The sequence below is a fragment of the Lactuca virosa genome, chromosome 8, assembly GCF_052849685.1.
Source record: "Lactuca virosa cultivar CGN04683 chromosome 8, Lactuca_virosa_CGN04683_v6, whole genome shotgun sequence".
In the NCBI taxonomy this organism is placed as follows: domain Eukaryota; kingdom Viridiplantae; phylum Streptophyta; class Magnoliopsida; order Asterales; family Asteraceae; genus Lactuca; species Lactuca virosa.
In genome coordinates this window covers 56,037,329-56,062,028 of record NC_136433.1, presented here as the reverse complement: position 1 = coordinate 56,062,028, position 24,700 = coordinate 56,037,329, and the positions used below count along the sequence as shown (strand labels likewise).

Below are 24,700 nucleotides of genomic sequence, written 5' to 3'. Positions count from 1 at the left end.
TATCATAGCTTGAGTGGTTGTCCTTTGAATCCATAAGAACATATTATAGTTGATTTGAAATTACCTTGGTATTTCAGTCATTTCTGTGTTCAGGATAAAAGTTCTTCTATATACCACTTCCGCTCTAATATCTTAACTTCAATGCACTACTAGAAAACAGCCCTTTAATGACGTGCAAACAATGACACGCAGTGATTTACGATACGCAAAAACGTGTGCCCTAAAAATAATGTCATCTCTTATAAAATTTGAAGGATAGAGGACACGCATTTGTGCGTGCCCTAAAATTTGTGTCAGAAAAGAAAAAAAAGAAATACGGAGGACGCCTATCATAAAATGTGTGTCGTGTAAGTGTGTCGCTTTATATTTTTTTAATGAAACACGCCTTTTAAGCGGGAAATGAAATCCCCAAAAATTAAAACCCCGCCTATTCCATGTGAAAAATTAAAACCGGCTCCTCTTCCAATTAGCAAGAAAGAAGCCTAGGGTCTTCGTCTTCCTCTCTCTCTAACCAAAAACCCAACCTGCGATTTCACAAAGATTGTTATTACGATTTAAGAAGCAAAGAAGAAGACAAGCAAGGATAGTATCATTGACACAATTCGCAAGTTTAGAATCTCTTCTGACCAAAAATCAGGTGGTTCCCGGAGAGGTTACAGTGACACAGTTCCAGAGATTGGGTCTCTATCTAGGATTCAGTCTAGATCCGTGTCACCTTCCAAAGAATCCAAACTTGTGGCAAGATGTCAAAGTTTTCAAGAAAGACCTCAAGCTCAACCACTCCCTCTTCCAGTTCTTCACCCTTCCTGTATGACTCGTACCGAGTCTGGACTCAGTGTATCCGGAAAACAAACACAAGAAAAAGGCTCTAAAACGCCTCCCTTTCTTCCACTCCCCCATATGCGAACCAGACCAGACGACGCGACGACACCCATATCCTGCCATACTTTCATCTCCGACATAGACACAACCGTCAACTGCACTCCAGACGACGATTCCATCACATATAAGATTTTTGATTTCCATCACAGGTTTGATTTTTGAACCATAATTTTCCCAGTTCGATTTTTTGAACGAGTTTAATTCAATTCTAATGCACCTTAGGGTTCGATTTGTTGTATTTAATTAGTTACAAGTCAGGTAGTGTGTGTGTCACACCCCGAAACCGAAGGCGGAAACGTTCCGGGGCGGAGGACGTCATGCGTAGTATCACAACAGTTGTATCATAGTAAGCGAAGTAAACACAACCATTGCATTATGATATGAATATTTACATTGTTCAAAATCATGGTTTATACATAACAGTATATAGCAAAAGTAAAAAAAAAAAGACGTGACTCCAAAATGCTCTGTCTTCTCCAAAAGTTGGCAAGAGTACCTGTCTATTGATGTCCTGAGAATACAAGCAGTTTTAAAATATCAGCATAAAGCTGGTGAGTTCATAAGCATGTTTTTGTATTGGAAACTAGTCACTGAATTTGTACAATTTGTGTCCTTGTACTATAAGTAAATATCGTTTGGTATCGATAACATTCGTTATCGACTTTAGAAATAGATATGCATGCTTTCCAAGAAAATCCGATATTTTCTAACACGTTATTTGAATTCTGAATGAAAAGTGTATTTCGTTTGAAAACCCTGGTTACCACCAGTAAGTAGTTTTATTATTCAAATAAAACCATGAGTTAGATCGCTGGAATGCCCTCCAGTAAGTAGATAGGTGGTTTTATAGAATAAAACCATTGAAGAAATAGTCCCGTAAACACAGGTTAGTTTTACATATTGTGAGTCGGATAACCATGCTGATATGACCCGAGACCTTCTTGACGCTTCTTCAGACTTCGTACGATTACAAAATTTGTCACCCCGGGCGTGCCCGCCCCACTGTAGCTAACAGTGCAGGTGTGGGATTGTCAGTCCCGAATAGATCTATTCACAAATTTCACGTTCTCCCTCCAGGAGACTCTGGTTATACTTCCAGAAAGGATTTATTGGTACCCAGAAGGGCAAAACAAAGATTAATCTCACAATCCTGTATTACTAGTTGACGTGTAGTTCAGTTGTTCTCGAATTCGAAATCGTTGATAAACAATGTGGAGTATAATAATTATACAAAATAATTATCAAGTAAGATACTCTCGTTATTCGTATGGATAAACTAAATCAGTCATAGTTTATATATTTGACTTGTATGGAGTTTGATTCTGAAAACCGGAAATGAATTTCTCCAAACTATACCTATTATAGTTTGATTGATAAGCAGTGTTCATGTACTATTCGAAAAACTATGCAATTATGTTTAGAAAACGTCCCTTATGCTCCGCATTTTACAGAAGGGATAAAGTATCTAAATGTTTTAGCATAAACCCTTGAAATTGCATCAGTTTTTAAGTTACGAAAACCTTTATGTTGGCTTGTATTCCCCCCCTGAAAACGTTATAAAAACTTATAAAAGCGTACGGGTATGAACTCACAGTTTATCGTAGGATCCGAAAGCACAATTGGTTACGAGTGTTGAGAGTCAACCGATGTTTCGTACGCAAGTGGATCCTATTAACATGTGATAACACATATGTGATTACACTTAGAGTATATAGCCATTATTAGACACATGGACACATCTTAGGGACATGAAAACACTTAGAATTAGGTGTTACAAACACCTATTGAAGTCCCCAATGAGTGTAGTGCTTTAGATTTGAGTGTAAGGCCACCAAACTCGACTTTTATGTGTGTGCGGCCAGGTGTGCGGCCAGACTGTGTGTGCGGTTGCACACAGGAGTGTGCGGCCGTACAGAGGGTGTGGGCGGCCGTACACAGGAGTGTGCGGCCGTACACTCCTTGTTGGTGTCCGAAATGTCGATTTTAAGGTGTTTTCGAGGTGTTCTTGTGCTAATACCAAGTCCTATTAGTAGATGGGGGCCAAAACTCTTCACTTTGGAGAGTTTAGTGTGTGTGCGGCCACCTTATGAAGGTGTGCGGCCGTACACCTTCAAAGGATGAAGAACACTATGAGTTTTATGCTTAGATTCAGGTGTCTTACCACTATAACAAGCTGAATGATGGAGTGGTTCACGTTTTTGAGCCCTTTTGAGTGTTCTTGAATGAAGTTTTTAGAGAGAGAAAGTAGTGAGAGAAAGTAGAGTGCAGCCAAAGGAAAGGAATGAGTGAAGGGGTCCTCTTATATATATAAGGGTGTGTGCGGCTGGAGAGTGGGTGTGCGGCCGCACACCCATGTGTGCGGCCGTACACACCTCTTAGAAGGGTGTATGGCCCGGTTTTGTTTCTAAATGATGTGTCGACTCATTCCTAATCTCACTCCCAACTGTACTCAAGCTTAGAACACTTAAACGGACCCTTAAATAGCGTAAAATGGTGATAAAAATCGAATTTAATATGGACGTAAGGATCATTGGTACAAGATAAAAGTTCCGGGTTGTCACAGTGTGATAGTTTGTTCAACCCTACCTTTCTTAACTCTGCTTCAACCCTTTGCTTTTGCATTCTGATTTCTAAGCATTGTGAGGTCAACTCTTTAATTTTGATTTTCAAAGCATTGTGATTTATTGATATTTATTCAATCTATGATTCACTACAATTTCATTGTATAGGTGGACCATATTCACTGGTCAAATGAGACAAAATGAAACTTCTCCACTTCCTAGTCATAACAGAGTGAAAATTAACATCCATGGGAGGTGACATGGCAGGGTTGTTTTGGCAACCAAGTAGAGGTAGCCCAGAGTGTTCTCCACTTCCTAGTCCTAAAATGACAAGTCCAGGTACTAGCTCTAGAATCCATAGTGGGGCAGTGACACCACTTCATCCAAGGGCAGGGGGAGGGGAAGATCGGTCAGAAGATGCAAAACAGAAAAGTCATTGATTACCGCTTCCTCCGATGGTTACACTTTCCAATTCTTTACCCTTCTCTCAATCAAATTCAGCAGCCACTTCACCTTCTGTTCCAAGAAGTCCATGGAGGCCTGATAATTTACCTAGCCCAGGGTCAAAATGGAAGAAAGGGAAGCTTCTGGGTAGAGTGATGAATAAGGAAAACAATGATGAAGATGTTAAACGACAGGAATTACTTGGTTGGAGATGGATAGAAGGCAGTTTATTCAGAAGTATGGAGATAACATAAAACATGAAGATCTAATCATCAGCAAATCCTTGAAGAACGATAGCTCTGAACAAGTTCTAATCTTTCTTTAATGAAATTATTCCTATATGATTTTGTGATTCGATTGTGTAGAAACTTTAGTAATAAGTGCTTATAGAATGTAATTATGAGTATCCTCTTACTGTTGTGAATTACTTCTACTAGCTATAAGTTTGAACCATTTATAGTTATCAGTCTGATTCCTCTTAATGACACTGATTTCTTGCTCACTCAGTATCAATAGCATATTTCTATCTTGTATTTGTATATAAATTCCTCCATTTAAGTTTTTTACTAAGATGGGTGCGTGCTAATTTGCTATCAGATCTATGTCTTCTCTGGTATGCTAGCCAACTTCAGGAAGATCACCTTATCAACCAAGTTTTTTCAAGATTTGGTGAAATTAGGCATAACCACATAAAAGAAGCTTATGGCTTGATCATATCAGAGAAAGAGGAAGCAGAATGGAGACAATATCTTCACAAGATAGAGACATAGCTGAACAGTGATGAAGATGAAGTTGGGTATGTAGGCAAGGGCAAATCTGTCAAGTTAGTCTCTTCCCCTCCTAATTCGCCCAAGAGTGGGCGGATGAACTTGTTCCTGATTTTGCTTCCACTTCCCTTCCATTCCCTCCACTCTTTTAAAATACCTCGAGAACACGTTTCCTCTCTAACTTACTTTATTTACTGCTTTTTTTTAACATTTTTTATGTTATGTGTCTATGTTTGTGTAAAATAACAACACTAGTTGTATATATTTTCAATAGTTATAGTCTATTATTACCTTATATGAAAATAGTTATACAATATGGTATTTTAAACCCCATGACCTAATTTTTATGCTATTAAAAGTCTACCAATTAATTCTATTTTGGTTAATTTTTACTAGGATAAGGTGGGATGACATTGGAGAGTCTCAACGAGGAGCACATGAAATTCAAGGTACTTTTCATCAATCATTTTACTGTTTGACTAAGTTCTTAACCTGAACTCTCATTGTTCATCATTTTAACTTATTTTTTATTTGATTTCATAATGCATCACAGTGTCTTTAATTCTTATCTGGTTGGCTTGGTGTATAGATGCTTCATGAAGGATTATGCATTTGTATGGCTAGTATGATGTTTTCCTTCAATGTTGATGGAAACCTTCAAGGAAATAACAAAGAAGTCTTCAATATCCAGCTGGTGTTGGTGGCAGCAGCAGGGGCGAAGATGTCATTCACCCCTTAAAATTTCCGATGAATATCTCTTTAATGGTACTTCCCATAAAGTCATGTATATATAGATTATAGAATCACTTTTTTAATGTTTTGCAACCTGACACTGTTACCAGTGATATTAATTTGTAATTTTTTTTATTTAAAATGATACTTATCATAATTATCTCATATTTTTTTGGTTCTTTAAAGGGTGATTGTACATGAACTAGTATGTTAAAATTTGGTTGCCAGGTACTATCAACCTCATATTTTACCTCATTACCCCATTCTTAAAGTTATTTTTGTTTTTTTGGCTTATTTTTACATATTGGGATTTGTTGGTTTATGTGAATCTAATGGTTGCATTATTCAAATTTATAGGTCTTGTTGATGTGCATAGTGTCAAGCAAAGTAGCTCGGATGTTGTGAAGGTGGGCAACAAGTTCTTGTAGTTCAACTATTATTTGTTGATGACTTTCATCTCTTTCATATTTGATGTATTACATTTTGTCTACTATTGGAATGATTATTTGTATGACATTAACTTTTGTGCAATTGATTGTATTTTTTGTATATGGTATTTTATTTTTCTATTATGAGACATGAAATGCAAATTTAATTTGAAAATTAGTAAATCTATAAATATTTTTTTTTAAATTAAAATTACGATACGCAAAAATGTGTGTCATCTTCATTTATGACATGGCCTTTCTTGACAGCGACTTTAATGATACGCATTGCGTGTCATAAATGTGCGTCGTAAATGTGCGCCGTCTATAGACGACGCGCAAAAGCGTGCCGTCTCTTGTTATGACAGGGCCTTCCTTGACACGCATTTGCGCATCGTCTGAGCGTTTTACAACACGCATTGCGCGTCGTAAAAGGCTGTTTTTCTAGTAGTGATGGCTGCTCCTAATTCTCAACAAATGTATTCAATGCAAATAGAAAATAGCGTGGGTTTCCCTTCTCGTGCCCCACTGCTAGTTGTTGAAGAGTATGATCACTGGAAAGTCAGAATGTAAAGATTCTTACTTGGTAAGGAAAAGGGTGAAACAATATGGAGATCCGTGAAATGTAACACCTGGTTTGGTTTGGGAAGGTTTTATGCATGGACTCGGCGAGTTGAGAGATCAACTCGTCGAGTAGGGTCGGGATATCTTGGACACGGGTCAGAACTGACTCGGCGAGTCGGAAGGCCCGACTCGACGAGTCAGAGCTGTTTAGAGAAAACCCTAGTTTCGGGGTTTGCCCCCCTATATAAACATCATTATAAACCCTAGTAGCCTCCCTTAACACCATAGAAGAACGTTCACGGCCGCAAACCCTCTAGTGTGTGAAGTAAGAACAATTGGGAGCTTATCTTTCAGAGTTTGAGGAGGATTCCAAGTTTGAAGCGGAAGTATCAAGGGAGAAGTGTTAGATCAAGCATCTATTTCGTGTTGGGCATCTGTTTGAGATATTAATCTGCTACCTTAAGCCTTGATTTCTTTTTGGAAGTTTTGGCCAACCTTGAGGAGATGGAAGCAAACTTAGATCTGGACCTATCATAAGGATATGATTCCAGATCTGGACCTCCTTAGGTCCCAAATATCATAAAGTTGCACCTTTTATTAAGCTTATTCCCTCTCCATGCATGAAAATCTTATTTGAAGGTTAGTCTTGGTGTTGTGGCCATGTGAGGCCTTGCATGCACGTAAAGTTTGCAACTTTATGTGTTATCTACACTAGTAGAGGATAGATCTGAAGTTTGGGACCTTGAGTCCCACTGGAAAAGGTCGTAAACATAATGGACTAATAGGGACTCGGCGAGTCATGCAAGAGACTCAGAGAGTCGGGAGGGTTTCCTCGTTCACGGCCAAAGGTTTATGGCCAAGCGTTCATGGCCAAAGGTTTACGGCCAAGGGTTCACGGTCAAGAGTGTTCGGTTGGGAGTTTACGACCGTAAACATCAAGGAACTCGACGAGTCTCTCGAATGACTCGGCGAGTCGATGAGTTAAGCAGGGAACCTGATTAGTGGTTGATTGCACTCGACGAGTCAAGGTCAATATGGACTGTTGACCTTGACTACAGACCTAGACTTTGAACAGGTTTGACTCAGAGGAGCCTTAGGGGCTGAGTTAAGGTTATTTACTTGTTGGTTATAGGCAGTTTGGGAGTAGCAGCATAGGACATACTTGAAATCAGTTGTCGATTCAACTTTGTGAGGTGAGTTTTCTCACCATACCAATGGGTCTAAGGCACCAAGGCCGGCCCATTTTACGTTAGTTGGTTTACTTGCTATGTAAAGGTGTGATATGTATGTATGCATGGTATGCGGTAGAGATAGCCCTTTATGGCTAATGGTAGAGACAACCTTTATGGCTGATGGTAGAGATAGCATGGTATATGTAAAGGTATGATATGTATGTATGCATGGTATGCGGTAGAGATAGCCCTTTATGGCTAATGGTAGAGACAACCTTTATGGCTGATGGTAGAGATAGCCTTGTGGCTAACGGTAGAGATAGCCCTTGTGCCTAACGGTAGAGATAGCTTCATAGCTAACTGACGTGTGATATGTGGTAGAGATAGCTTTTATAGCTAATGTGATATGTGGTTTGTGTGGGGTATGCTTGATGGGTTTTGAGCATTCTAACACTCCTAAGTGTACATGCAACCCTAAATACCTTGGATCTATGTTTTCTCTATTATACATGCAATTATGAACTTTCCAAGGTATTACCCTATCTAGCATACAATACTTGATACTTGGGTAATCAAATGGATAGAATACATACCTTTGTTTGATGTAGCTTGTCTCCATGAAGCTTGAGTGCCTAGTGCCCCAAGTGTGACACCTCAAATGGTTCACACAACACCAAATGCACATGGAATGACTTGAGAGAAATGGAACACTCCTTGAAATCGTCTAGCCCTCATATTCACACATTAGTGCACGATTTCTTGAGCCATGAGATTCTTTTATATGGTGGCTATTAGGGTTACACCATGTAACTCATAACTTTACCCATTCCTTATGCTCCATGGATTTTAACCTCCATGGAGTATCCATGGGTCACCCCATGGACTTAGTCCAACATAAGGAATCTTGGATCACAAGCCCACATATATAAGAATGAATGATTTACACAATCAACCCATATATTTAATTAGTCTCCTTTTGATCACTTAATTAATTCCAAATTAATTCTTGATCAATACTAATTAAATAACCTTATTAATATATTAGAACTTATAATATATTAACCAACCTTAAGTGTTATTTCTCTCATTATAGTCTATCCAAATGCATGATGCCATGCAACCCAAATGGACCATGCCGGGTCGGGTCAAGTCTTACCAATTATAGTTATGGACTTAGACATTAATCCAACAGTCTCCCACTTGGATAAGTCTAAAACTATTATTGCGTATGACTTCAGGAACCGATCAGCAATCGTAGCTCTCAAAAGCTTTTGTCGAACTCTGACCTTGTCGATGAACTCTGACCTTTGTTAATGACTTGTCCATTAGATAAGGGATCATATATTCCTCCATTCTAGATATCATATGGACTGAGACATGGATTATCAATCATTCTCTCTGTCCATTTGTTGTTTCCCGATTTCCGATTCATGATGACTGACTGATTGAACAAATCAAATCAGTCCTGGCTTGGCCAAGCACTCACATGTATCATCTTTAAATCATCGATGGGCCCACATATATCGCTTTTATCCCGAAGGTAAAAGGAATGGATAAACTTCGACTCATATGGCTTGTTCTACTACTTGTTGAATCATACACAAAGGCACGTTTTATAACATCGAGTTACCAATGCGTTTTCGTGCAATCAATGTATAACCAACTCATAGTAACAACTCATATCTCTAGGTTTGAAGAATATAAGATATTATCGTCTCATGATCACTCGTGATAAAATCCATGAAGTGATTCAAATGAGCGCGGGTTGAATCCAATACTCAGAACTTATGAGCACTCATGAGTGTTGTAGCACCACTTTGTCCACAAACTTGGACCTCTACAAACCAACCCATGACAGTCTTGATTCATATCTACTTCCAACATATGACCGACTGTGGATGGTTTGAATAACTTAATCATTCAGGAAGAGCGACTTAGTTATTCTGGAAGTCAAAACATGCAAAGTGAAACACAAGAATAAATGAATCAAATATGGTATTAAACCCTATGAATATAAATAAACACTTTTATTTATCACCATACTGATTACTCATTATTCATTGTTTCGGTTTTATCAACTTTATACTTGAATTAAAAACACTAGTTGTCCCATGCTCCAAGCATGTACACTATGTTTTTCTTAAACAATAGCTTTGCCATACACCAAGTATGCACTCTATGTTTGTCTATGATCCTTACTTTGTGAAATAAACCAATTGAACATAATTTCAATGATTCTAATTTCACACTCCCAAATCCTTATCGAAAAATGTGAGAATTTCAAATTCCTATCATTTATCGAAATTTGTTTAGATTTTAAACTTATATGCACTGACCCTCCTGTAATGAATATGTACAAAGTCACAAAGACTTGTCAACAGTCATTATAAGGTATTCCACTGGAGATCAACTCCATGAAAACTAAGTCTCATATTCAAAGTACATTGCTTTGGACATGCTTCTTGCATTAAGTTTTCTAATCTTACACAGATAACTTCCACCTATGGAGACAACTCCATATTCTTATTTTGACTATCACTTCTGAATAAGAGATGCCTCTTTTCAGAATATGTCAATATGGTCCTTCCAAAATTAGCACTATACTTCCAACTGTCCCTGAGCAACCAATCTTTGGTAAACCTCAGATTGTCCTCGACAATTGCTTAATCATTTTAGTCATATCCAATTCTAGACCTTTTCCCTTCTTAATGCCTCTGGGCATTTGGAAAAATTTAGAAATGACAAATATTATAGCACATGCAATCGATCCTGTACCCAAAGCAAATGGTACACGATTCATGATGTCTCACATAAAGACATGATTCTAGACCAGTCTTTTGCTACAATATTTTTATTTGCCATGTTTTCAAAATTTGACTATGAAGAGGGATGACGTAATCATAATCGAATTTTGAGAACGCAATATATAGAATTTCCTTAAGTTGAACCAATCCAACATGAAATTCATATATATATTCTTGACTAAAGATGATTAAGGTCTCAATCTAAGCCTTTAGAACTGAAATGAAGTATATCCTCTCCCTTAATTATAGCAAAACAACTTTTTCAATCCCTGCAACCTCACGAATTGAAACTTTTGTTTTCTATAATTAACATTGCTAACTTGCAACACTAACAATAATTATCATGCTCCCACTAACATGATGATTATTAGCATAACACTTATGCTCCCACTAGCTTTGACATGTACTCAGAAATCAGCTGGACTTCTAGAAATCAATACTTTATTGACTTTCTTACCAAAGTTCAGATTTTTTATACGAGATGCTTTGATAAAACTTTATCAAAATCATACACCTTTCCTTAGATAGCATGCATGTGTGTCTCAACAATTTCAGAACTATGAAAAGGGATGTCGTAATCATAGTCTCAATTGTTCAGACCTTTTGCCATCTGCTTCAAATCTACTTGGTGGAAGTGTTTCCTCACCATCATTTTCATGAATCGGAGAGAAACCTTATGACCCTTAGATTTTATCGTGTATGTGTTCTTATCCATGTGAATCTGTCAAAACCATAATCACAAGACAAGGTTAGTGACAAATCCAAACTCATACGGACTGAACTAAATCTTAATTTCTTGCCACCTGGCAGCACAAGGGCATGCCATTGCTTCCAAGTTGTTATGCAACCAATTGAGAACTCTAAGAACTCATATGCAAAACCAACTTTAACTGGAATGGGCACAGAAATAGAAGTATGTCAACACGATAGGTTATAAACCTCAAGTCGTGTGCTAGTGAAGAACCTCAGGTTTTACTCTTGATTAGTTCTTGAGACTTTCAAGACCTTTAAGACTCCCACTGTCCTCTTGACATATAAGACTCTCTTGTCAAATATTCAAAAGATAGTGCGGATTCTTTATCAAGACAAACACTTCACACAATTGGCCTTAGTTGGTCTTTGTTTAATCCAAAACATCACAACTTACCAACTTCAAATGTACAAGAGTAGGACACTTTTACTCTTACATTTGACAAGTGTTATAAACCTTTCTTTAAGATATGTCACTCAACTTATAGTCTTGGAGTATGACTCTAAGACTTGTTTTGAAACGAAGTATGACTCATCTTCTTGATTTAACCATTTCAACAATTCATGACTCCTCTTCTTAGTCATAAGAATGCACTAAGATGTCCTTAGAAGACCAATTGTGATGTGGTTCTTTAATCATTAAGATTATCACAAAACATGATACTAAAGTACTCTCCCATCTTTTCAGATTTGAGAAACTTTTATCTGTCTGCCTAATTTGATTCTTCCCATTCGTTCTGCCATACATTGAGACTTTTCCAATGTTTCAGAATTATACTTAAACTTGTAAGTATAACCATATTTACTAAAATTTAGTAAATCATGACGAATAGTCTTAACGAGCTTTGTGGTGGACTTGACCAGTGCACAAGAATGTGTACTCGATCCCTTTAGTCATTAACTTGACTCACACATCCATGTGAACAAGTCTTAATTTTCCAATGCTTGAAAGTTCTCATTCATCATACTATTCAACTTGCATGATTCCAAGTTTCTATCCAACTGAAGCCTTGGGAATGAGAATCTTTCCTTATTTGGTAAATTATGACACTACCACAAATGAAAGAATCAAATCCATTTTCCAATATTGCTATCAATGGAAACATGTAAACAACAATTTTTCACAAATGCCATTGTAAGGATACTTAAAATAAATAAATCAAAACTGTTTTTTATTTTAAAACTTCCGGAAAAACTTATCCTTACAATGCAAATGCATATGAAAAAACTTGTTGTTATCTATTCCTAAGCAATATATCATAACTCCTAAGTAACAGCTTCAAAAATTCTGATCACCAAACCATGCGATCGAAATCCATCTTCGTGATCAGAATCAGCATGTACTTCCTTTAAGTTTCTTCACTTTTCTTTGATTCTTAAAGCATCAACATGTGACCCAGTCACATCATGTAATGAGAATCTCATAATAGAAACTTAACAGAGGTAGATAATGGACTTTTACCTGAAGAAGAGTCAAACTTCTTGACTTGATCAACCTTATGATCTTTCAGGTAAATAGGCAGCTTCGCAATCAATGCCCCTTCCTTTGGCAAGATAAACATATGGACTCTTTGGTAATGGGACTATCTCAGACTTAGCCTTTCTCTTTACCATTTGGTCAACCGGGTTGACTATGGCCAATCCCTTTCCATTGGGAAGAGAATGCTTTTTCTGGGTATCCAATGTTACCATTTTCAAAGTCCATAGAAGTTTGGGAAGTTGATCTTTTAATCAAATTTGCTTTACTGGTCCTCCAAATCATTGCTGATTCAGTAGCACCAAGCAAATAGATATGATCATTAAGGTTCATGTCATAGTCTGTTTCATAGTAGTCCCAAAGGAACTCACTATGTGACTTAGAAAGTGATTGAACATCCACCTTTCTCAAGACTTTGACACCCAACTCTCCCGGCTTGTCAATATGTGACTTCATCTCCAAGATGTGATCACACATAGACCTTGCCTTGCCAATAGGGTTTGAGTGACCTTGAACTTGTGGGTTAGGGAGAATAATTGGAGGAGGTGGAGGAAGTAAAGTTCCAAGAGATTTGGGAAGATCATAGATGTCTGAGCTAGACATCTTTTGGGAGATATTCAAGATAGTTGATTCAAAGTCCTTAATATAACACCCAATATGAAATATTAAGGCTAGGATCCAACAACCTATTTATAACTGGAAGAGGGATGCCGTAATCCGAGTTATAATATACTTGAAGGTAGGTAAATGACGATTTACCAATTTCCACCATGAAAAACGAAATAATGTAATTAGGTTTTTAATTGGATTTGAAACTCCTAGATCTTTTGAGATTCATTGAACTTTTCAATGGCATGTTTCAATCTCGAGTGTGTCCTTCAGGTTTTGTGACTGGGATGCCGAGGATCACAAAACAAGGTGTGAAGTAACCATGCAAATATACTTGGTACCCTTAATATTTACCCCTCAATCGATGTGCCGGTTAACCACACGAGCTCCACCGATACTATGATAAATATTAAGTTACCCTTTGCCTACTTTGTTAAATCCAGGTTAGTGTGCCGGTTAACCACACACGCTCCACTAACGGTTTAAACAAAGTGCAAAGTGTAATTTCATGGATTAGCACCTTATTCACATTTTCCTAAGTAACTAAGATTGGGAATTTATAAAAAGTTTAGTTACTTAGTATTTATCATTAATACTTTTAATGAAGGGAGAATTATAGTCCTTGTCGTACCCGTTCGGCTAACGACCCTCCACCAGTCAAGGAAGCGGTGGGTGAGAGTGGACACCCATTAAACTGCCATTTTATAGGCAGTAACCTTATACCCCCCTTATAGACCAGCTTCGTGAATGAGACCTACTAACGGTAAGACTGACTTGCTCTTATACATATATTTATTATTAACTTATAATACTATAAAGTATAAGGGTTGAATTTTAACTTTTAAAATTCTAAGGGCTAACTTGGAATTAAAGTATTCATGGGGAAAACTTTACAAATTCCAAAACTTGAGGGCAAGTTTTGAAAATATTCAAAACTAATTAATTCCATAACTTATGTGTTTAAAGTAGTTTTAATTAAAAAAAACTCTTCAAGTTCCATAACTTGAGGACAAGTTATGGAAGACTTTAAACTAATAAAAGAATGTAACTTTTCTTTATTTTTGTAACTTATGGAACTAATTAAGGTTACACATTTTATCATTTAATGAAGTGACTCTTGAACCTCCATAACTTGAGGACAAGTTATGGAGTCATAAAACCATTTAATGAGGACAAGACTCTTCATTTTTGTAACCATTGCCAACTTTTTATGAGTTTTATGAAACTTAAATGTGACTTTTCATATAACTTGAGGACAAGTTACAAAAACACATTTTAGAATCAACTCTTAGATTAAAATGGATTGAAAACACATAATCAATTAACTTTTCTATTAATCTAATAAACTCATATGAACAAAGATAATTCACATCAAATTTTTTTTCAAGTAATTAGCATAACTTTTAAACTAATACAATTCGATTTTTCAGCTAATTTTGCAAGTATAACAAGAAAACAAGCCTTAGCTCTGATACCACTTATGGGTTTTGAGCATTCTAACACTCCTAAGTGTACATGCAACCCTAAATACCTTGGATCTATGTTTTCTCTATTATACATGCAATTATGAACTTTCCAAGGTATTACCCTATCTAGCATACAATACTTGATACTTGGGTAATCAAATGGATAGAATACATACCTTTGTTTGATGTAGCTTGTCTCCATGAAGCTTGAGTGCCTAGTGCCCCAAGTGTGACACCTCAAATGGTTCACACAACACCAAATGCACATGGAATGACTTGAGAGAAATGGAACACTCCTTGAAATCGTCTAGCCCTCATATTCACATATTAGTGCACGATTTCTTGAGCAATGAGATTCTTTTATATGGTGGCTATTAGGGTTACACCATGTAACTCATAACTTTACCCATTCCTTATGCTCCATGGATTTTAACCTCCATGGAGTATCCATGGGTCACCCCATGGACTTAGTCCAACATAAGGAATCTTGGATCACAAGCCCACATATATAAGAATGAATGATTTACACAATTAACCCATATATTTAATTAGTCTCCTTTTGATCACTTAATTAATTCCAAATTAATTCTTGATCAATACTAATTAAATAACCTTATTAATATATTAGAACTTATAATATATTAACCAACCTTAAGTGTTATTTCTCTCATTATAGTCTATCCAAATGCATGATGCCATGCAACCCAAATGGACCATGTCGGGTCGGGTCATGTCTTACCAATTATAGTTATGGACTTAGAAATTAATCCAACAATGCTCTGGGGGACTCACTAAGCTTTCAGCTTACCGTCTGTGGATTTGTTTCAGGTACATCGGAGCCCAAGGGCAAAGGCAAGGCGTGATGATGCGGCGTGCACTCTATCTCTCTTTTCCAATATGGTTTGGGGGACACTGATGTTTTGAAAATAATATAGTTGTAATGTTGGTGATTTGAAAACAATTATTGGGATTTTCATGTTTTATGAAATATGGTTGACTAATTAAAAATGAAAATTTTCTTTGTAAAATTTGGGTCGTTACATGAAAGAAGGTCCACATGTTCCAGTTACACAAACTGTGAGAGGAGATCCGTGAAAGAAGCTCCACATGTTCCAGTCAGACAAATTGTGAGAGATGTTGCTGCAACTCTCATGGGCCAAGAAGAATAGCGTCTAGCACCTCTTATTGCTGATAACATCAGGAAACTACATCCAGATCAAGTTGTATTTTCCGAGATGGTGTTTGGTGTTACTCTTTGAGCACATTAAGTTGTGCAAATCTGCTAAAGAGATTTGGGACACTCTCCAATACATGTTTGAGGGATCAGAAAACATGAAGGATAAGCGTTTGACTTTGGTTGTCAACGAGTTCGATAATTTCACCACAATTCTCGGTGAATAAGTTGCCTCGGCTTCCAACAGATATCGTATCGTCGTGAACAACATGACAGCTCATGGGATTGTCCGAACTTCGCTAGAATAAAATCTCAAGTTCATCAATAGTCTTGGTAAAGGATGGGGAAACATGAAATCATGTCTTCAATGTAATGGATCTCCGAAGAAGCTGAAGCTTTACCAGCTGTTTGATGAGCTTCAAGAACATGAATCAAATGTTGCTCAAACATTGAGAGAACTCTCAGGTGGTCCTCCAACTCTTGTTAGTTCTTTTGATCCTCAAGTCTCGAACCCCTATGTTTCGGACCCTTTCAAAGCTGTTAACCCTCCTATTCCATCTATTTAACCCTCTCCACCAAACTTACCTATTCTTGTTAATTCAAACTATCAGTTTGATGGAGATCTCGACCCTGAAGCAATGGACTCCGAACTTCGCTTTCAATAGGAGTTTGCTCTGGTGTCCATGAAATCTAAGCGACCATGGAACTCCACTCATAAAACATATCACAACCGTTTCTAAGATCCTCATCAAAGTAATCCCCAACCATTTCCTAAACCCTTAGAGAACCCACCTGCCTACAAGCCAAACATCTCAACACCAAGTCACTCCTCGGAATCCCGTGATAATCCGAAATCAGAAAAACCGAAGGTCTTTTGTCACAAGTGTGGTCATGGAAATCACTTTTCCAAGGATTGTATGGCTGATGCCACACCAAAACCAAAGATCAAAGACTCTACTTACTATGCCCGTCGAGCCTAAGAAATGGTTGCAAGTGAAAAAGCATTTGTCACCACCGTGTCAAAAAATATGGAAGGATATTGGTCATCTGGAGATGAAGATGATGTGAGTTTAGGTAGAAATATGTGTCTAATGGCTAGACAGACAATCGAATGTGATGAAGGCTACTGGTCATCGGGATCAGAAGGAGATAATGAAGATGTTGAACCAAATTTATGCTACATGGCAACCAACGATCCACCAGGTCGAAGCATCGTTCAACAGGTAAAATCTATGATTACTGATAATAATTTTGATTTATCTCTTTGTGAACCATATCTAACCCAAATCCAATCAGATATGAACATCATCTATAAAGCATGAGTCTGCTATAGAAGCGAGTGAGAAGATGGAAAGTGAACTGAGTTGTCTTAAATTACGTTTCAAGGATATGAAGCTTAAGATTGAGTCATTAGAATGTGAACTTGTAATGTCACAAGATTATTGTATCATTCTTAAAGACATATGTGAAATCATTTATTCTGAAAGGAATGTTTTAATTTCTGATAACAAATGTATGAATGCTAAAATTAATGCTTTACATCATGCCATAGATATTCTTGAAGCCACTGAACGGTTGACTCATAATTTTCATCATCCTTGGTCCAAAGCACCTGGTCTCAAAAGCGAGTTTTCGAAACCAATTGCTCGTCCCTTGAAGGAGTTACAGAATCTAACTTTTATGGGAGACATTCCGAACCAAAAACATTCAGATACTCCTGTCTCACCATTGTCACCCCTTCCTGAGACCTCGCACCAATTTTCATCTCTGATTCCTGAGTTTCAACCCTTATTTGTCAAGTGTCCTGATTCCATGCCTCTTCCGCATCTAAAACCCTTGGACCTGAATCAAACCTTGAAATCCTTCCCTAGCATCACCCATATTGTTGTTCAACTTCTGAACCATAGTCCTCCTAACAATTGTGTTGTTGAGGAAATAATTATGGAGACAACTGAACCTGACTCGGATAAATTAGATTTTGTTTGGGCATCTTTTGATAGTGACGTAGAAGAAGAAATCTTAGTAGATTACTCTTGTGTTTCTAATTCTCAAGTGATTTCATAAACAACCTTAGTATCAATCAAGCCTACGTTTAACAACCCATCTGCAGGCCAATCTTCCAAGTCATCATCTGACTCCAGGAAGAAACCATCGTTAAATAGGAAAGATATCGTCGACCCTAAGAGAGAAGCCAAAAATTTCCTCAAAAAGGAAATTAGGTCAAGACATGATTCCAAATTCATTGGGAATTATAAGAAGAAAGTATCTCAGACTGTGAGCCCATCCACTAGGAACCACAACACCTTTGCGCCTGTTAAGATTCTTAAGAGACCTTCTAATCCTCCTAGTTCAGTAGCTCAAAACAAGGTTGTCAGTCCCATTCCGAAAAAGACTGTTGATACTCATCCCACCAGTACTAACTCTTCTCGGATAGTTTCTACTGTGTTCATTGCTAAATCTGATGGTACGATTTTCAAACCACAACAACTTTCAAAACCAAACGTGCCATCAAAAGTAGTAAACAAAGAACGAGTTGCCAAAAACACTGTTACTCAAAATTTTTAAAAAGATTCAAACCAAAAATTTGAGTGGAAAGCTAAAAATACCAAAAAAGGAACTGCAACTCCAAGTAACATTGTGATTCCTACAACTCCAAAAACTACCGGTCCGAGAGAAGTTGTTTCCAAACAGCCTATTGTTGAATATGATTTCTGGATCAGCGAAAAGACCATGGCTTTCCGCTTCTTTCCAAAAGAATCACGGAATAAACCTTCTGAGACATCCGTTGCTCAAATGTCACAACATAAGTCTAAAGCTCGTGCCCAATTCCCAAAATCTAACTCGGAGCCTAAAAACTCCAAAATTCACTAATTTTTGCAGGTACTCTGTGCTCCGGAACAAGATACAATATGGTATATTGATAGCGCTTGTTCCATGAGCATGACCGGGCAGAAAAGTTTTCTCCGTGATCTTAAACTCTCACCAAATGTTGGCTATGTGACGTATGACAACAACTCCAACTCTCAGATCCGAGGTTATGGCATCCTCACCGATTGCAATTTCTCTGTCTCAAATGTGGCATATGTGGCTGACCTGAAGCACAATTTGATAAGTGTGGCTCAACTCACTGACTCCAACCGACGAATTGAATTCTGCAAAAAGCACAGTTATGTCATGACAGAAGACCGGAAGGAATATCTCATCAAATCAAATCGCAACAAGAACATGTATCCTCTTGGCATCGACATGATCATCGACAAACCTCAACTTTGTCTACTCTCAAAATCTGTTCCTGACGTCAGTTGGTTATGGCATCAGAGGCTTGCTCACTTAAACTTATGATATATGAATGATCTTGTTTCCGGTGAAATGGTCAGAGGTCTACCGCTCCTCAAGTTTCAAAATGATCATTTGTGTGCTGCGTGTGAATGTAGGAAGCAATCCAAGAAAGGTAATCCTGTTATTATTGAAAAATCAATTTCGGAACCATTAGAACTCCTTCATATTGATCTTTGTGGACCTTCCACTATAGAAAATTTGCATCATAAAAAGTATATTATTGTGATTATGGATGATTTTACAAGGTTCACTTGGGTCTTCTTCCTCAGGCTGAAATCTGAGACAACCTTGAAACTTATCAACTTCATCAAAGGAATTGAAATTATCGTCAAACTACCTGTAAGACGGATCTAAAGTGATAATGGCTCGGAATTCACAAATGTCACCATTGAGAAATTGCTCTCCGACAAAGGCATTGACCACAATTTCTCAACTCCCTACACTACTCAACAAAACGATATGTTTGAAAGAAGAAACATAACTCTCGTTGAAGTTGCTCGATCGATGCCCAACTTTGCAAATCTTCCACTTTATATTTGGGCTGAAGCCGTGTCAACTGCATGCTTTACTCAAAATCGAAGCATCATCAATCGACGCCTCAACATGACACTGTATGAAGAAATGACTGGTTGTAAGCCGAGTATCTCATTCCTACATGTCTTCAGTTGTCGATGTTTTATCAAAAACAACCGTGATCAACTCACGAAGTTCCAACCCAAAGCAGATGAATCAATCTTCCTAGGATACTCAGCAAAATCAAAAGCATACCGAGTTCTGAATCGACGGACTCATGTTCTTGAAGAAAGTTTTGATGTCACCTTCGATGACAACTATGTTCGGAATTCTAGCCTAACCCATGTCACTACTCACATCATGGAGTCCGATGCTTCATCGTCAGGATGTCCAAATTCCCAAATTATTCATGAAGTTGACTTTGAAACTCTGTTTGGACCACCGGAAACAGTTCTTGATTCGGAATCTCGATCAAGACCGTCCTCAACTGCAGCCCCAATTTCCCAAAATGTTTCTAGTCTAACTCCTACTTTTCCTCCATTTGATTCCGAACCAATTCAACCTTCTCAGGTTGAGGGGGAGAATGGTATTCCCTCTCTTGAATCAAATGTTGAAGGATTCCAAGATGTAGTGGATCAATTTGCTGAATTTGATCATATTCCGAACAACAATGAATGTGATGCCAACTTCTATGACTTTCCGAACGAAGATGAAGTAGATATCTCCGGTTCAAAAGTTTAGGGGGAGTATCATCCTCAAATTCAAATTATTCAGGGGGGCAACATAACCCCATTGTTGATATCGGATCATCAGCTAGACAAGAGCTTTTGAGATTACATATTTGGACAAAGAATCATCCTCCCAACCAAGTAATAGGAAATCCTAACGCCGGTGTATAAACTCGCTCTGCTACTAACATCCAAAATGAATGTCATTTCTCGGCATTTATCTCAATGGTTGAACCAAAATCCATCAAAGAAGCATTAGAACATGCTGACTGGATTACAACCATTCAAGAAGAGTTAGAAGAATTCGACAGAAATGAAGTATGAATTCTCGTCCCTCCTCCTCAGGATCATCTTGTTGTTGGTACAAGATGGGTCTTCCGAAACAAGCTAGACGACGCTGGAATTATTAATCATAAAGACCGTTTATAAAGATTATCCATGATTATATTTATTTTATGTGAAATTATTAATATTAACATTGTTTGATACAAACTTTTCCAATTGCAACAAAAATTTATATGAAAATAGTTTATATTCTTTATATTATTTCATTTAAATATTTGAAAATTATATGTGGTTCGGGATGTTATCTTTGATGCTTGTCGGCGTGCTGGTATTTGTGCGAAGAAAGAAGCGCCAGTGAACTTTTTGACGGATCCGCATGATGGAAGGTCCACACTTAGACCGACTGACATTTTGGTCTTTGAATGGATAGGAGGGAAGCATGCGTGTGTGGATCTTACTAGGGTCTCTCCTCTCGTTGGTTTGGGGAGCGGGGGTTTCACAGCAGGGCATGCCGCTTTGAAAGCCGCTGCGTGTAAAGTTCTAAAGCACGAGAATGCATGTATAGAAAATCAACATGTGTTTGTACCTTTTGCATTCGATACATTTGGTTTTCTCGCACCAGAGGCGGTGAAGCTCCTCAACAGAGTCCAACGGGTCATGCATTCTAATGTCATATCTCCTAGATCCACAAATGTTGCTTTCAAAAGAATTGGTTTTGTCATCCAGAAAGGGCTAGCGGCGTAGCTTGTTGTCCGTTTGCCTTCGATCGATATGTATTGAACTATATTAGTTATATTAGTTATGTATATATTTAATTTGCAACCAAAAAAATATTTTGATGACATTTTAAGAGTCGTGTAATCATACAATTCGAGAATCTAATCTATTTTGTCTTGTACATAAAATTATTCCCCTTCCAGTTATTTGCATTTACAACATGTAAATATACGAAAACAATTTCTTTTAATTCTTCTTAAAATCTGATTGCGTCACAAAATCTTCATACATAACCATGAACCACCTAGCTACTCATCTCCCAAGAAAAATATCGTCGGCTTTTGGGGTTCAATCATCTCCACCGTTCCTTCCAACATCTTCGCCACCTTCCCCATCGACGGCCTCATCTCCGGCCGATCCTGCAAACACCACATCGCCGTCTTCACCATCCGTGTAATCATCTCCTCATGAATCCGACTATCATATGACCTCTTAATCTGATTATCCAAAATATCCTCAATATTCATCTCTTTATACACCTTATCAAACGCCCATCGAGGAAAATACCAATCTTCACTATCCATTTTCGAACCTTGAATGTCGAAATTACGAACCCCTGTCACCATCTCCAACAAAACCATTCCGAAACTGTAAACATCGGCCTTCGGTGTAATGTGGTCACTCTTCACCCATTCCGGCGCCATGTACCCTCGAGTTCCCCGCATCCTTGAGTAGCTAACCATGTCTTCCTTCTTCCTCAGTTTTGATAATCCGAAATCTGAGATTTTTGGGCAGAAATCAGCTCCGAGGAGAATGTTCTCCGGTTTGATGTCGCAGTGGAGAACCCATTCCAGGCATTCTTCGTGCAAATACGCAATCGCACGAGCTACTCCGAGGGCGATTCGGTATCTAATCCCCCAATCGAGTATGGGTTTTCGATCTAATAGCTTGCTATCTTCCAGATCTTGTTCGCCGTTTGTGTAGTCCACTTTACCGGAGTGGAACAGGAACTTGTCTAGAGATCCGTTTGGGACATACTCGTAAACCAGAATTCTCTGACCTTTCTCAGCGCAAAATCCCCACAATCGGACTAAATTCAGATGATGCATTCTCGCGATAATGGTGACCTCAGCCCAGAACTCGTTATCTCCTCCGGTGACGTTTTTCAGGCATTTCACAGCAACAATCCGGTGATCAGTCAACACGCCTTTGTAAACATCACCAAACCCTCCTTTTCCGACGACGTTTGTGGCGGAGAAATCATTTGTAGCGGTTTTCAGCTCGGCGTAACTGAACCGTTTTGGGCCACCGGCGGGGAGGAATTCGAGCCCGAATGTTCGAGCCATGTCTCGATATTTCACGTATTTCTTGAGGAAAGCCCAGAAGAATGCGACGCCGCTGATTAACTCCGCCGCGAATAGAGTCGATATGATTGCTATGTTTCGAGTGGTGGACTTTGATTCTTCCGGTGGCAATGGAAGGCTAACTCGAACAGGGCATGTTGTCTCTAAGATGCTTGTTAAGCCTGTGAAATTTGTCTGATCGGATTCCAACGAATCAACACGAAGAAAGAAAGCAGCTTCATTCGCCGGAGACCATATCCCGTAGAATAACTGCTTCACAAAAACACAATAACCTTGCCCATCGAATTTGTACCCGAACCCGACACAATCCGGGTCCTTCAAGCAACCGGCTTTACACGATGTAAAGTTAAGAGCCACCATAGACCATTGGTTCCCTTGTCCCGATGCCCCACTGAAATTCACATAATCAAGCTGCAAAAACTTGGATTCTCTCCAATTTGAAATTTTTCTCGAACATTGTTCATCACCGGTGCCGGAGTTTCGCCGATATCCCGGTGGGCAATCGCAGACTGTAGTATCGTAATTGTCACCATACATACATATAGAATTTGGTCCGCAGGTTCCCTTGATTCTACATAACTCCGGAATAGCTTGCCATACAACAATCCATTGACTGGCGTTCGGATTGAAGCTGTAAATCCTGAGATTTCCATTGTCGTCGAGCTTTAATCTTCTCAGCACCTTGTCGCCGTAGTCTGAGGTGATTAACGAAGCGCCGTTTTCTTGCTGAACCTTCCCGGTATCATCGAAGCTTAGAAACGCGTTGTCGTTTGAATAATACGACGATTCTGCATCGTAACTTCCGTTGAATAACAATTTTTTCCCGTCAAATCTGAAAGCTCCGCCTCTCACAGTCAAAGTTGTTCCGTTGATATCTTGTCCCGGAACGATCGTGTCTGTCGGGTGATGAAAACTTCTCCAGTTCCCAAATCGCAACTCTCCGCCGTCGGTGAGCTGGAGCAAGGGGGTGGAGTTGCTGGATGATGTCGGAGCTCCGGGGAATTTTATTTCACCGAGACGGAGTTCACCGGAGGCGGTGATGTTGAGGGAGGATGATCCGTTTACCGGGGAATCATCGTTGACCGACCAGATTACTTGTCGTATGGAGATGCCCACGTAGTAAACGGAGAAGATGAATCGGTCGGTGGAGTTCGTTGGGAGGAATCCGGCGGCGAAGACTGAGTTATTGGAAACGAGAGTTCTGTTTTCCGACGCCACCCATGGTAAATCGGAGGTTTGGTTTCGTAGTTGGGCGTAGGAAGCTTGAGAAGCCAAGAAAAGGAAGAGGGGGAGGAGGAGGAGGAGGAGGAGGGGATCAGGGGTAGACATGGTGGTGGCGCCGGCGGGAAAGGCGGGAAATGCGGTGGTGATTTGGACTTTGGAGGTTAGTCTTGATGGTTAGTGGTGTGGTATATATTTAAAGGCGGCCGTGATCGTTGGGAGAGTTGACGAAGACCGTTGACTTGGGATAGTTTTTCCTACACGTTAGAAGTCGTACACTAGTCTCTATTGGATGCCATAAGGTCCCAGTGTGCATGTCGATAATTACTTCCTTACCCCTTTCTGAACGTTTGAGTAGTGAGACGATATTACCCCTTGACTTTTGGTCAAAATGTATGAATTTAACTACGTTTTGTCGTGATCCCAAAAAAAATAAAAATAAACTATACGTAAAAAATGTTGTTTTCAGTAGTGTTTTGTAACAAAGGTTCAAAATGGGTTTTATTCGACAACTTTGGGAAAATAAGGAGTAAGATTTAAAAGATGGTGATAAATAGTATCACTCATAACTGATTTAAAAGTGTATTATTCCTCTTGATCAAAATAATTTAAACCTCGCTAAATAACTCAGATTTATAAGCTGTAGCTAAGCCACTTTAGTTTTGTCATGGTTTTTGCCATGCTAAAAGAATGATCGATTGACCTT

At 38.6% G+C, this 24,700-nt stretch overlaps 1 protein-coding gene across 1 annotated transcript; it reads right to left on the bottom strand.

The window, feature by feature from the left end:
• Positions 1-21,636: 21,636 nt before the first annotated feature.
• Positions 21,637-24,174, bottom strand: LOC145129136 (G-type lectin S-receptor-like serine/threonine-protein kinase At5g24080). Its single transcript, XM_079063872.1, has one exon. It carries the CDS (start codon positions 24,100-24,102, stop codon positions 21,718-21,720), a length of 2,385 nt encoding a protein of 794 aa, XP_078919998.1. The 5' UTR covers positions 24,103-24,174; the 3' UTR covers positions 21,637-21,717.
• Between the last annotated feature and the right edge of the window lie 526 nt (positions 24,175-24,700).

What these genes read in the sequence shown, in the direction of transcription:
- LOC145129136 (XM_079063872.1), bottom strand. Translation starts at nt 24,102, where the DNA reads ATGTCTACCCCTGATCCCCTCCTCCTCCTCCTCCTCCTCCCCCTCTTC.